This window comes from Amblyomma americanum, chromosome 4, assembly GCF_052857255.1.
Source record: "Amblyomma americanum isolate KBUSLIRL-KWMA chromosome 4, ASM5285725v1, whole genome shotgun sequence".
NCBI classification, from domain to species: Eukaryota; Metazoa; Arthropoda; class Arachnida; order Ixodida; family Ixodidae; genus Amblyomma; species Amblyomma americanum.
The window spans coordinates 221,449,372-221,463,795 of NC_135500.1; the positions used below are offsets into that span (position 1 = coordinate 221,449,372).

At 49.9% G+C, this 14,424-nt stretch overlaps 1 protein-coding gene and 1 long non-coding RNA gene across 16 annotated transcripts in view; both read right to left on the reverse strand.

The window, feature by feature from the left end:
- LOC144129428 (prostasin-like) overlaps nt 1-5,876 on the reverse strand; it is a 91,580-nt gene extending 85,704 nt beyond the window's left edge. For 2 of the 15 annotated variants that reach the window (XM_077663582.1, XM_077663583.1), the window contains exons 1-3: nt 5,320-5,870; nt 2,957-3,145; nt 394-495 (exon numbers count right to left, since the gene is read on the reverse strand). In XM_077663582.1, the coding sequence (XP_077519708.1) occupies nt 394-495; nt 2,957-3,145; nt 5,320-5,398 (370 nt within the window). In that variant the 5' untranslated portion in view covers nt 5,399-5,870. Of the gene's footprint in view, nt 1-393; nt 496-2,956; nt 3,146-5,319 lie in introns of all 15 variants that reach the window. The other 13 variants (XM_077663578.1, XM_077663577.1, XM_077663587.1 and 10 more) reach the window with 10 other exon arrangements.
- Nucleotides 5,877-13,884: 8,008 nt separating this feature from the next.
- LOC144127612 (uncharacterized) overlaps nt 13,885-14,424 on the reverse strand; it is a 33,272-nt gene continuing 32,732 nt past the window's right edge. Inside the window, exon 3 of the long non-coding RNA XR_013313555.1 lies at nt 13,885-14,384. This is a non-coding gene — a long non-coding RNA (uncharacterized LOC144127612). The remainder of the gene's footprint in view (nt 14,385-14,424) is intronic.

Consider the following 14,424-nt stretch of genomic DNA (forward strand, 5'->3'; position numbering starts at 1 on the left):
GTCCGCTGTCGGCAAACTTGCGGGATAAGCGCATCTAAATTTAAAATGCAGGATGCAGCGGAGACTCACGCCGCGTGAGAGTCCAGAAGTGCGTACTCCCACGCGTGCGCAGGATACACCGCAGGCAATGCCTATATGCTGGCAACAGCGATGTTTTCTTCATTGGTCCACTGTAACACCCTCCGGGTTCTGAAACCTTCTATTTTGTTTTGGCGCTTTTTTTTTCTTCGAGCGCAGTGGCGCAAACCAGCGCGCTCTCACGGAGAACACGGCGCGCATCCTTCTTTGGAAGCGAGGAGCACTGCGTGGGGATAAGCTGCTGTTAAAGCGGGCAGGACATGTGAAGCAGAGGAGAGAGTGAGACGGCCATGCGGAGCGAGAATAGCAACTTACGTGTGCCGACATGTGGGCCTCCCAATTCCGATCCTAGACCGGGGATGCTTTTAAAGATGTCATCTAACACGTTAAATGGGTTCACTGGGCTGACAAAATCCCCTGCGTGCAAAAGGAAAAGGTCGCGACTCCGATTGGTCCAGGTCTTTTTAAAAGCCTTTTACAGAAAGAGCGTGCTTTTCGTTTCAGCTCTTCTGCCGCGCAGCTAGGCGCCGCATATACAAGACGACCCGCACGTATGCAAGCTGGGCAGGTGCCATGCTCGAAGATAGAGGGGAAACGGGATTAGTTTATGGCAAGTGAAAAGGAAGCCCCGCAGAGAGACTGCGCCGCACGTCCATTTTTTTTTTGTCCTACTGTGCGATGTCAGTGCGCGTCAAAGATCCCCAGGTGGTCGAAATTATTACCGAGACCTCCACTGCGGCACCTCTTCCTTTCTTCTCTAACTCCCTCCCTTATCCCTTCCCTTACGGCACGGTTCAGGTGTCCGCCGATATATCGGTGATACTGCGCCATTTCCTTTCCCCGAAAGCCAGTTTCCAGTTTGCTAATGGCTCATGGAAAAGTTTCGCATATTTCGTGTCGCACTGATGGTGGCCGCTAAACCAATGCGAATCAACTGTTTTCATTTTTCAATTCATTTGCAGAAACGATCTTGTGTTTGGGTGTTGCGGCAGTGTGACGTGCGTTGAAAATGCCGCGGAGAACAAAAGAGAGAAAAAAAACGCGAAAATTTGCCGAGGAAGTTTGGGAGTTTGTTTTTTTGTCACCACAAAAAACGCATCGGTTCCACAGCCGAGCATGTTAAACGCAATGGGTTTAGAAAAGCAACGCGCTACTGCACCACTGCACACATTAAAAAGCGGAGAAGGCTTCAAAACATGAGTGGATAGCTGCTGTTAGTTGGCGTGCTTGCATTAATAAATCCCACGGAAGGCTTCTGAAAACGCTCTTTAGGCGAATTTCAGTGAATAACGTCGCGCGGCCTACAGCAGGCGAGCCTTCGCGCCGGAAGCCTTTTTCCAAATGGCGCAAGCTTTATGCGCAAAAAGCACAGTACATCGTGCGCTGGGCGGCAACAGCACGTTTTCAGGAAACTAGCGCTAGGGAAAGGTCGCCGCGCGTTTTAAGATCCTGGATTAGCGCTGGAGCTAGAATGACGGCAGCTGTCGCATAGCCAAAAGGACGCTCTGTTTTTTCCTTGTACTTCAAAACCTGCACCTCGTTAACCATTCGTTCCTTGCGAAGCGCAGCTGCGTTTAGAAATGAATTTACAAAAAAAGAAAATAAATCGCTCGCACACACTAAAGAATTAATTCTATGAGAGAGCGATCGATAAAAAGTTGCTATTAAATTCCCACGCCCGTGGGCATGCATCAAAGGGAACGAATTCTCCCTGTGCCTGCAGCCTCCGGTCCGTGGCCACCTTAGGGCATGTCCGGTAAAAGACATTGCGTAGACAGCAGACATAACTCAGTGCCCGTCCAGTAGCCCTCCCCTCCTGGCGCGTTCTTACTCCAGGGAGCTCGCATAGAGGGCCGCACAGTCAACTACAACTCAAGACAGAAGCGGACCCTCAAATGAGGCCCTCCATCCGATGGCTTCGAATTGATTTTCATGCCACTCCCCGTTTCGATGCCACTGCCTGCGATTTCACGCTAATAATTAGTACAAGGGGATCGGTCGACGCCATTGGCTGGAGGGGAATTTGCCGGTTCGTTCTTGAGTTGTGTACGACTATACTACATTTGGCCATTTCGTTCACGTGCTAGCGTTGCTGCAGCCGAGACGTGTGCAGGCCGAACCGCAGAGCGACTCATGTCTTCCAGCCAGGCTGTGTTCAAAAATTCTTCCAGCGATGTGTACGCCCATTAGCCGTGCCACGTGTGAATGTGTAATTCACTTCATATTTAATGGAATTCGCAGCCTGCTGAGTTTCGCCAGGCCCGATGTTCATACTCTCGCCCTCAGCCCTATTGCACGAAAGCGGATTTATTGCACACGCTAATTAATTAACAAGTAGATATTTATAATCTTGTCGAAGTACGGAACTTTCCAGATAACTTATGGAGTTATAACCAGTCCTCCGCTTACATCGATTTCCGAGACTAGGACAGTCCTTCTATACGAGTTGCAGGCGCCGCAAAATGCTGTTTTTATTCACAGTAAAGTTGCTTACAAACATTATGCAACGTTCTCATGTTAAAGGGCATTTTTCAACGGTATCTTCATAATTACATTTGATAGCAATAAAACTGAGAATGTGGCATCGGCCGGCTCTTAAACTAGTGATAATAATTAATTCAAAGCATTAGGTATTGTGACACCTGGGCACAACACTATATAACTTCCACCATGACCAGCAGTAATAGTCAACAATGGGCCTCGAGTTGAAGCCCCGTCTGAGACGACGTTATTAACGCGCCTGACTCGAAGCCGCTTGCCGTGAGGTCGAGCACCGAGGGCAAGCATTGAGCGTGCGTGCGTCGGGGGGACGACGTGACAAGGCTAGCGCCGAGTGTGCTCGGCCTCTCGGCACGCGATGTCTGCGAAAGTCTGGCACCTTGTCTGTGCGGTCCGTGCATGTGCGGGCAGCAGACGATGGGCGAGAGGAGCTCGATGCCGCAGACCACGGGGAAGTTGAGCCGGATGATGCCTCGCAGCGTCTGCTTGCACTTGACCAACGGCATGCACGTCCCGTCCAGGAAGCCTCGGCCGAACGGATTCTTGGCCTGGCACGGGCCTCGCTCCACTGCCGGGAAGGACGCAGCTAGCTACGGCGCGTTTCGCTCGCCCTCGATCGAGGTCCTCCCCCCCAGTCAACACTCCACAGCAGAAGGCGGTTGCCGACGTCACTGCCATCATCAGGTTCAGTAAACGCGTCGATCGTCATGGCCGGAAAGAGTCGTGCTTTTGCCAACGGCAGAAATTGGCCCTCGGTGCCCTCCTTTCAAGATCGCTGCTTTATCCAAGCTCTCAGCGCCGCGGCAACAGAAAGTCTCGGCATTGATTCGGAAGCATTACACATCACTACAGGTACCGTGTTCACGGATGATAGCAAGCTTTGTTTGCGTATTTGTTTTCTATCCCTCCGGACAAGGAGACGCCATTTTGGATGAGCTCGCTATAGTCAATCACTGCCTCGCTGCATGGCATGTCGCGTGAGGTAAAAAAGAGCCGGCCAAAAGTGGTCAGGGCAGGCCGCATTCCGCTACTTGCATTAGCGACCACCACCACAGTTCACTAACTGAGCACAAGATGGCTGCGCAGACGAGACGGAAGAAGCCCGTTTCTTCCCTCGGTCGCCATTGAAACAATGCAGCGCTACCGGGTCTAAACCAACGCCGTTCATTGGAACGCCGACAAACAAGACGAGCGACTCGAAAACATCGTGTTTGGCTTTGCTCCAGAGGCGTGACAAGGGTAGCCTGTGACCTAAACCAGAATCGCTTCGATGGGTGAAACCTTCATTCGCTAATTATGTGGGCAGTAGTGCAGTCCAAGTTGCTTGGCACGACTTTTTGCACGATTCGTATATCGCACAGTTTGCGATATTTGTGGGGTGTTTCTGTGAACCAGACAGGCGAATTCGGATTCAAGACAGAAAGGAAAGAAGCTGCCCGACGAGACTCGATCAGCACCGTCTGTCGATTGCCACCTCCGAGTGGACAGGAAGCGTACGGCGCCAATGTGCTGGCGGCGTTTATTCGCCCAGCTTCCCTTCTTACGAACAAACGCCATTTACGAGTATCAGTGCATGCACTTTCCGGTCTTGGAATGCGAGGAAGCCTGCAGGCACGCTCTCTGAGAAATACGCCACGGCCGGCTATCGTTGGCGAAGAAAACGGAAGGGGCTCTTCCCCTTCGCACGGGGAAAGGAAGTGCGCTTGCCCGCCACGGAGAGAATCACCGCTGCGAGTCTTGCTGCTGCAGTGTGTGGGTCCGACACGTGGGCTATAGGGGGCTCTCGATTGATTTAGAAAAAAACATAACGCGCAGGGACTTATCGCGCAGCAGAGGGGCATTTTTACGTGATCCGGCGACCGTGTGGTGAGCAGGCTGTACGCCGAAGCCACCGTCACAAGCGTTGGCGAGGACGTGCCCGGGCGTCGCCGGAGCACGCGAGAGACCTTTGACTTGCCGCAAGGCTACTCAGAATGTTTCGCAATGGACAGCTCTTCGTAAAACTATTCCGCCGGTTGGCAGGGTGAGTTGCTAGCAAGCAAATCAATTTACCGTAGGCCGGTGCTTCGCGTGGCCCAGCCGTAGGGAGACGGGCGCTGACCATAGCGTGCCTATCGCTTCACGCTATTACTTTTCTTATCTCCTTTTTTTCTCCTGCGTTCATCTTAGCTCTTGCAATAAAGAAGCTGCTTTTTATACTGCTGAGCTCATTTCTTTTTCTCAGTTTACTTTCGAAATGGAATGCCCTATTGACATGACGGTAGTGTGTAGACGTAGTACATTGCAAGCAACGAAGATATCTAATGCGATGAATGGTTACAATGGACCACCCTAAAGAATTGAATTAAGGTTTTGGTCGCATGAAGATGGCTTTCGCTGAAGAAGGTAAATATAAAAGATATATAACGGTCATCTGTACGACGCAGACAGGCAATGCAATTTTATATCACAACTACTTGAAAGCAAGGTGTTGAACAAGTTCACTGTTCGATCTAAAATCGCGTATGCTTACGGGAACAAATTACTTCTAGATATTTTTTTTCCCCACCCATAATTCCACGGCGTAAAGACTGGCTGCTTTCATCAGGATTTCAGTGGCCGTGACAAGTAGACACGCTGCAGTTGCCGTTTTGAGTCGGCTGTCACGAACGATACTTCAGCGGCGCGTACTCTCCCAACCGCTCATATGGCTATGAAGTTTTCCAGAAAAAGAAATAAAGCTCCGAAGAGCACAACGCTCACCTTTCCCCAAGATGTGCGCATCGCAGCGGAGGTTCGAACCAAGGGCCAGTAGGCCCACGGACAGTAAGAGAACTCGCATGTCGTTGTGGCGCTGGCGAGAGCGGACCGTCAAGTGGCCGCGGGTTTCCCCCCCTGCGCAGATGCGAAAGCGCTCTTCTCGAAAAGGCGCGTTGCGTCGGCACTTCTCACTCCCTCAGCCCGGAGGGGGGAGGAGGAAAACCGGTTGCAGCGCGCGCGAAACGATGGCCACTTTGTCACTTCCCTCTGGTTGCGGTACACCCTGTCCGGTGATCGGCTGTCGCCTCGGGTACTTTCACTCCCCCCGGTGTAACCATTTTCGTTCCGACTCATTCACCCGTACTTTGGCTGGCCTTCAATCAACGCACCAAAAAGCTGGTGGACGCCCACTTTTCCGGCGCCCGAGCCAGACTGGACTTTCTGCAGAACAGAGCAGCTTCTCAGCCGCAAGGCCTCGGGCATTTCCGTCTTGTACGCACTGTTGGAGTGCATCGTGTCTCGTATGCAGCCACGTCTTGTCGCCGCATAGACCGGCAGCGGCTACGGAAGAGCGTGGCTGCTGCAACCGCGCGATAGCGAGACGAAGCGGAGGTTGCTTGCAAAGGGGGAGGAAGGCCCTTCCGTTCGCTCTCTGCCGCGTCCTTGAAAGGGCCTTGATCCTAACTACTGCCCCAGTGATCTGCCCCGAACCGGCTGGCTGACCACGGTAGGTGGGGCCTCCCCCCCTCCCTCTCTCTCGTTTGTGCTTTCGTCCTTGTCAAGGGGAACGAGAGGGCAATGAGCCGTGTGCATAGCTCAGTGCCCGCTCCATTAGCGCCCGCTGTTATGCGTCATCCTGTTCACCCCTCGTGGCTCGTGAGCGAATAAAGCAAAAATCCGTTGGCTGCGCAAGCTGTTTCAGACTCCAGACTGCAATGCGGGCCGGGCCGGTAGGTCGCTGACTGCACGTTTACGGCGCAGTTTGTATCACATCTTAAGCACCTTTGTGTTCGCTGGCACTGCCTGTCTTCCGCCGCGGAACGCTATTGGAATCTGAATTTTGAACACGGGGTTCGCTGCGCCATTAAAATCACCGCCACTCAGTGTTCCCAGACGCATAATGCTGGCGCAAACGAGCAAAAGTTAGCGCACAATTTATTTCAGTTCAAGTATATAGCTGAGCAGAGGTAATGCGGGGGATTCCATGCGCATTAGTTCCGTCCAAAATTAGACGGGTCAAGGCAGCTCCTTTTCTGCCCTCTAGTGTAAATGCGCGACGCAAGCAGATCGCTGCGTGACTGGCTTCGCCGTGACAGGCGCCCCTCTTTTCGCCGTTTGCGTCGCTCCGTCGTGTTCGGCTTTTTTTTTTTTTGTTGTTTTGAACCAGTAGCCCGCCTTTCTTGCGTGGGCTGCACAAACTGTTCTGGGTCGATCACAGCAATGGCTGTAGATGTTTTTTTTTTTTTCCTTTTCGGTAAATAGTGATGATGTAGCAAGTCGCAACTTACAACTTCAGGGATCACGCGCTGATGGTTAATTTAGGCTGAGCAACTTCCGTTCCGGCTAATCGGAGAAACCTCTGCTGAAGCTGTACCTCTAGCTTACACCATCCGCTGTGAATATAACTGAAGGAGGAACTGGCGCTAGCGTCTGTAGTAAAGAACAAGATCTAACCGCAAGGAGGTTCTGAAAGGAGAAAAGCTCTCTCTCTCTCACGCACGCTATTCCTTTTTAATTTCTGACCCGCACGGCCTTTTGCAACCGCCGCTCATTGTTTGCGTACTTCGCCTACTCCGTCAGTCGCGCTGTCTCGGGTGCTGTTGCCCGCTTTAATTGCGGCGCCGGTCACGGAAACTTTGGCATCGCGTTCCTTCGTGTCATCATTTTGTGCTCGTGACCTTCGAAATCGCGAAGAGTGCAGCGATACCCGCACGGATACGGTGGCAGCCGCTAACGGGAGCCGCGCTCAATTCGGGCCCAGTGGATCATGAACTACGACTGCTGTTGAAGAACAGTCATCCGGTTTGGTCCGCACAAGAGAACCGTTTATGCACCTGCAGGTTAACTGAATTGTATTGGTGTCGCATATATTAGCATGAACAGTGAAGACCATTGCGTGATAATGGTCTGCTTTCAGGTGTTTACATAAAAACTAAACAGTTTTTTTTTTCAATTATCTGCGATTGTTAGTCACTTCGTGCATGCATTAAATTGCATGCACTTCCTGTGCACAGAATGATCCTTCTGTAATGCGTGAACATTATGCAGGAATGATCGGGCATGTATTGTGTGAATGACGTACTGAAAACGTCAGCTGCACCGTTGAGATAAACTTGAAACCTCTGATGCGTCTGCACGCATTATCTGTATCGTACGGAACATAGACATAGTGTATTTTGAGACATATATAGACTGAAAGTAACAGAAACGATATATGTGTCAATAAAACCACGGAAAATATGTTCTCCGTTCCCCGTGCATTGGCCCAGCTCTGAGGTCGCCATTGTTGACCAGAAGCTCAACCAATTTTAACATGTCACAACAGCAAAGGAAGGGTGTGCGAAAACCCAAAGTAAAGCGCGGGAGAGGCCGTGCGCAGAGCAGGCGGACAAACGGCACATGGATCCGCCCACCTCCCCTCCGAGTATGGACCATCCGCGCGTGAAGCAGATGTGTGTCGGTTGCCCGTTGCCATGGAGATAGACAACTCGTATACCATTCGTTATGAACGCAACTGAAGGAGGGATTGCATGGTAGCCGCTGGGAGGTAGTGCAGGAAGTTTCCTCCCTCCTGCTTATGATGTATAAATAAAGGAAAGAGGCGGCAGCTCTCTCACTCTCGGCGTACTCTGCATCCGCCCTCTGAGAGAAGGAACGAAAGGAATGAGAGAGAAATTAGTGTACGTACGGTCTGTGCTAAGAGTAGCAAATCAACGGCTTTGTTTCTTAGCCATGGAGCTTTCGGCGGTCAAGTCGATCCCACCACCAGGACAGGAGTGCTGTCCAGTGAAGGAGAACACCTCATTCTAAAATGTGATATGGTATCCATCCTGATGTCGATGCAGGCACAGTTACTTTTCCTGGGGCCTTAGGGTTTAGAGATAACAATGGTCATGTAAATAAATCTGCGGTAGAAATGAGCAAAAAAGCGATTGAAAGATTGGTGGCTCAAAAGCAGAGAGGTGACATAAGGTTCAAAGTGTAAGAAGACGTATTTAAAGAAAATGGCGAATTTTAATAACTTATAACGAAGTTAAATAAAAGAAAGGAGGAAAAAAAAGCTGAGCATGGTGGCCATCACCCCGTTTCAAAGGGGACGCTCATACCTGCCGTGCATCCTGGTGTGGCTGCAGTGAGCGCCGCCGTAGTTGTGCACTGAAAAGGAGCTGCAGAAGTTTCGAATGCGTTTGGAAAGTGTCGTGTAGCACCACGGAAGTCCGTCGAGTCCGGATGCCGTTCGACTCAGATGCCATTCGAACGTGCCCGTCTAGCGCAGGTTTACTGTGAGATGACAGCTAAGTGATAGCGATAGTGGGCCTCTTGTTACAGCGCAGGCGGCTTCGACGTGAAAGAGGCTGCAGCCAGGCGCATACAGTTGGTCGCGCCCGCCGCATAGCCGCCACATGCGCGGACATGCTTTGTCGATGCTAGAGTGCAGCAGGCACAGTCTTTCTGATAACACGACTGTTCCCGGTGCGAGCCAAAGCGTGACACCGGAGTCGCATCGATGCCTGCAGTGAGGCGGCGATAGTTTGCGCACATATATTCGGCTTCAGTGCCGGAAACAGTGTGGCTGCGATGACGGCGGATACCGTTGATGCCACTGACAAGGTAGCTGGTGTCAACTTGCAAGTTCCCGCACCGTAAAAGCAACGGGCGGTAAGCAGTCGCACTGTATTTCCGCATCCTGTATCTGTGCTCATACAGTGTACATTGCCGCACTACCCCTATCCTTTATTTCCCTGCCCCTGTCCTTTTATTACCGCTAGCCGCATGCAGCTGAGGTGCTTCGGGTTTCGATGGTAGATGCCGCAGCTAGCGAAATCTTTTCCTAGCTTCCATTGTTATTTTATTAATAAATAGCCACCACCAACAACAACAAGCAGTCGCAGCAGCGGTGGTACGGGGCAACCTCGTCCGTCAGGGTAGCGGTGCAGCACAGTCAAGAGTTCCAGCGCGGCAGGCTTCCATAAGCGGTACCTCGAGAGAAAATCGTCGTCCAACAGCTCCATCCGGTACCATGGCGATCCCTCAGCACTCACTTGAAAAAAGATGTAGCGCAAAGGAGACGAGCACGGGAGGGAGACACGACAAGGACGAACGCTACTAACAACTGGCCTTATTTTATGTAACAGATGCCAATATATACGTGTACACATCGCATGCGCACATGACACTAGGGCGGCTGTGGGCTTCTTGACAGAAAAATAAAAAATAAGAAAATGGGAAAATCGATTACATATCTACAATCGAAGAAAGAATGAGTACCAAAATGTATCATCTGCGAAAAGGGGGAAGGGAGAGGGGGGGGGGGGGGGGCAAACAGGCAATGAAGATGAACCTACAGAAAAAAAAAAACGAAAGAGAAAAACAGGCACGCACAGAAGAGGCGGTGTGATTCTTACAGGAACCTTTCCAGAAAAGCGCGCTCGGAGGAGAACAAACTTATTGACGCGTCGCTGATGAAATTACTCGATTTTTTGTTTATGTAGAATGCCTCCAGCAAAACTCTGGCTTTTGTACTTGCACTCCTGCCCAGAATCTTTGCCTCTTTAAAGCGGGGCTCGCACTTGCACGTCAGAACATGCGAAACCAAATTCGCGAGCTTATCTTGTAGGATTAAGTTTCGAGAATGCCCCCTTAAACGGTCGTTGAGACAGCGCCCCGTCTGCCCTATATAGCATTTTCCACAGGACAGGGGAAGGATGTAGACCACTCCCAGGGCACATTTGACGAAGGATTCTTGATGTTGCTTCTTGCAACTGCGCTCAACTTCCCCGCAGATGCGGGGGCATAGTTTGGCCAACTTATTTGGCGCCGAGAAAATAAGAGGCGCATTGTGACTACTGGCCACTTTGTTGAGGTTATGAGAAACCTTATGAATGTGAGGCATCACCTCGGGATTGGCCCTCGCGCGTTCAGTTCCAGCCATCGTTCGTCGGGGCCCGAGCTTCTTTAGGGGGGTTTCAGCGACTGCCGTCAGGACCGAACAAGGGAAGCCTGCAGCCTGCGAATCTGATTATGGAAGCTACCGTGCATTTGGTGCGAACACGACTTACGAAGCGCATATTCTAAGCAGTGCGAAGCAATGGCTCTTTTTATAGTCTTAGAATGGGAGGAATCGTAGGGCAGGAGTGCTTTTTTGGCCCGTGGGAAATACGCCCAGCAGGTGTGTCCCTTCGTTAACCTAAGCTTCAGGTCTAAAAGCGTATCTCGCCATTCTCCGGGAGTCCGCGGGTAAAAGACAGTCCTTTGCCATTGTCATTAAACAACTGTAAGATATTCTGAACTGAAAGTTCGTAAGCAGAGAGTCATTACAACCTTTTAAAAAGATTAAAAAATCATCAACGGATCTAAAAACCTTTAAAACCGGGCCTTCGCTAAAAGCTTGACCCAAAAGGCGATCAATATAAGCTAGAAAAATGTCACATAATATAGGCGTCACACAGGACCCTATACAAACGCCGTTGCGTTGCAGAAAATGCTGCTTGTCAAATTGGATAAAAGTGACACTCAAATAAAATTCTAAAAGCTTTAAAAAATTGTCGAGGGACACACCTACTGCGGGCTGAAAGGAGAGCTCCCCCGATTTTTCAGTGGACTCCTTTACAACGAGTAAAAGTTCAGCTTGAGGAAAAGAATAAAATAAATCCTCAACATCAACTGAGAACGCGTAACCAGCCCGTCGGTCATTCTGGAGAAACTCTGCTACTTCTTGAGACTTCCTAGTCAGGAAAGGGTCTTCTACATTAATCAACTTTAGGTTTTTCAACAAGAATCGGCTGACACATTGCTGCCAAGAGGAATTCTCACCAATAATAGTTCTAAACGGAAAACCAGGTTTGTGAGTTTTTGCCGTGAAAAAGACGTTCAGGTAGTTAGTTGCCTGTACAGCGGGAAATATCATTCGCTATCTTGGTCAAATTTAGCTCTTTACAGAAATTCATGAACTTGGTTTTTACACTTTTCTCACGCGCACTAAGTTCTTCTCAACGGCTTCCGAGGCTCTTGCGTTGTAAGCACCCTGCTCCATAACGAGGAAGCCCTCTTCTTTGTCCGCCTGCAGTAGGTAAAGTTCGTGATCTTTAAAATGCTTCACAACGCTATCTAAAACACGGTTCGAGCGGTGTCTGGAAGTTCTTGCAGCACACTTCGTCATGCAGTCCACACCTTCCAGGATGCACCTCTCACGTTCTTCCGCATTGACCTTCTGTCCGATGTTCCTGTTGGAGGCGAGCAGTTCGTGAGCTGGCACATACGGCTCAAGGACAAACTTTGGCCCTTTCTGCAAAACGTTCTCCGGAATGGTAACGCTCCCCACGACCAAGACTGGCTTTCTCAGTTCTCGCTCGTTTCTTCCCACACTTCTGAGGAGGTGCGTAAGTTGAAAAGCCCAATTTACCACTGTAATCTGCGCAGCCTGGGACTTGAGGGAGCGGTACATTCGTGGAGCGAGCCACTCTGGGTAAAGGGTGCAGGAAGTCAAGCGTAGCCAGTCCTGGAAAAGTCTTACTTCACGCCATAACTCTGCTCTGAGAATCTTGCACATTCTTTTTGCATGTCCCCACGAAGGCTTGACTGGTCCGAAAAGTGTAATAACTTAATCCGGAATCCATCCTTTTCTTAGGCTGAGGGCGAGACGCCTAGCTTGGCATGTGGCATTGACGATGTGACACAGAAGCAGGTTGATAAAAGAGGGTGAAAAGGCGTGAGATGTCGGATGAGAGGATACACAAAAAGTATGTGCCACCAACTCGCCCAGCAACAAGTTTTATTGAACCCTCAGCACTCGCCGCTCCGGCTTCGCACGATGGGGCACTTGGTCCTCATCGATTTCTTCCATTGGGCCTCTTTGATTTACCGCGCTCGGGCAGCCCGTTGACTGCCAGAAAGTTCGCCCCTGACAGGAAAGCGAATCATGGTCACATGAGCTGGCGCCCACCGGAACCATGGCCAGCCGGCAAACACGGCGCCAAGCAACCACGGACAACGTTTTTAGACGAGGACCTACCTAAATTAACCACGCATCACGGAGGGCAGTTGCTTTCCGTAGCTGCCGTAGCTTTGCGTTCTGCTGCGTAAGCTGCTTGCAATCGAAAGCAACGGCCTGCTGTTATTGAGGGCTGCCGAAGACTGCAGAACAAACAGCTGATCGTGCTCGCACCCGTACACATCGGCGACGACAACGCGAGCATGTGCCTCCTTCGGTGCACAGTGTGCTGTGTAAGGTTCGAGATATGCGATGAGCAATCGCAGTCTAATATGTCTTTCAGTCGGCATCACATCGGAGGGAAGAACTGCTCGTGCGTTGCTCATCAGACGACGCGCCCTACTCTCGGATTATCGCGTGTTTGCTTACTACGCACTAAGCATGACTGGTATGACCGCAGACGATCGATATCTATGTATGGCCCAACAACGAACAACGATTAGTTTGATTCTAACAGTGTGATTTATTTAGTTCTAAAACGCGCAGGGTCGGTGATGGCTGTCCGTGAAATATCATTCAAGTTATTGCACGTTTTAGGAAGGAAGGAATTAGTGACTGTCCTGCAGTGAGGAACAGCTGATTTTCGATTGTGGTCAACGTGATGCGGTATGAAAGATGGTGACTTTACACAGGTGGCTTTCAAGTGAGGGTTGTGACAGTAAATCGTATGGCGAGCAGAGAGTAAGGGAAGTTCAAGGTTATATGTTACACTAGCAGTCCGATAATAATTTCCAACAATGAAACGGACGCTTCGATTCTGTACAACCCTTAGTTAATTAACGTGATGGTGCAGTGGACCCACATGGAAGATGCATACTCAAGCTGTGGGCGATTAAGTGTAGCATACAGTACCTTCTTCAGTGACGGTGGAGATGAAGAAATATTTCTCGGAACGTATCCAAGCATGCGCTTTGTCTTCGAAGTGCTGGATTTGATATGAAGCGCCAACAAAGGTCATAAGATATATTAACGCCAATGTACTTGTGACATGACACAGAATCGAGACGAATATTGTTAATGAAATAGTTCGAGCCTGTTTGCTGGTTATGGGTTACTCGCATGCATTTGCATTTAGAGACGTTTAATTGCAGTTTCCACGATTGGCACTAATAAATGGTCTAAATCTGTTTGTACGCACATATATCCTTTGTGTTAGTAATTAGCATGTAAATTACAAAACCATCGGCAATCAGGTATCAGATGAGAGGCGAGTCATTTATTTAGAGTAAAAATAATAATGGTCCAAGGAACGACCCTTGGTGGTACTCCTGAATGCACTGGTGCTAATGTCGAGTCGTCATTTTGCAAACTGAGTGCGGTCAGTGAGGAAGGCAAGATCAGTGTTAAGTTGGCTCAGGTTTAAAAGTAACAGAAAGTTTTTGAAAGATCTTAAAGTAAGCTGTCTGTTATGAATCCAGAGTCTAAAGATACGCGCAGGTCATCAACGAGGACCATTAACTGGGTTTCATTCGAAAACAATTTTAGAAATCCGTGCTGCTTTGGAGTAAAGAATTGGTTAGTTCCCAAGAAATTAACATCACTGAATATGACGTGCTCTTGAACTTTACATCCTCCTGACTTCTGCACTGGAATTCCTTTGCCGATGAGTTGCAGTCATTAGGAAGGGAGTGTAAAGACTGCGAAAAGATACACTGCATTATGATGGAAGAATACTCCGCAGCATTTTTCAAGAATTTAGTAAATGAGACCGTCGTTTTCAGTTGGCTGATATCACCACGAATTCCGTGTGGGGAGCAGACTACGTCGTCCATTGGCATCGGCATAGGGCTCGAGAAAGCTGTATCATTGAGAAGCGATCCGCACTGTTGGTCGGGAACTGGATCGCCTTCCTGCAGAACTGAGCAAAATAATGCAAAGTGTGACACGCTGAAGTAATC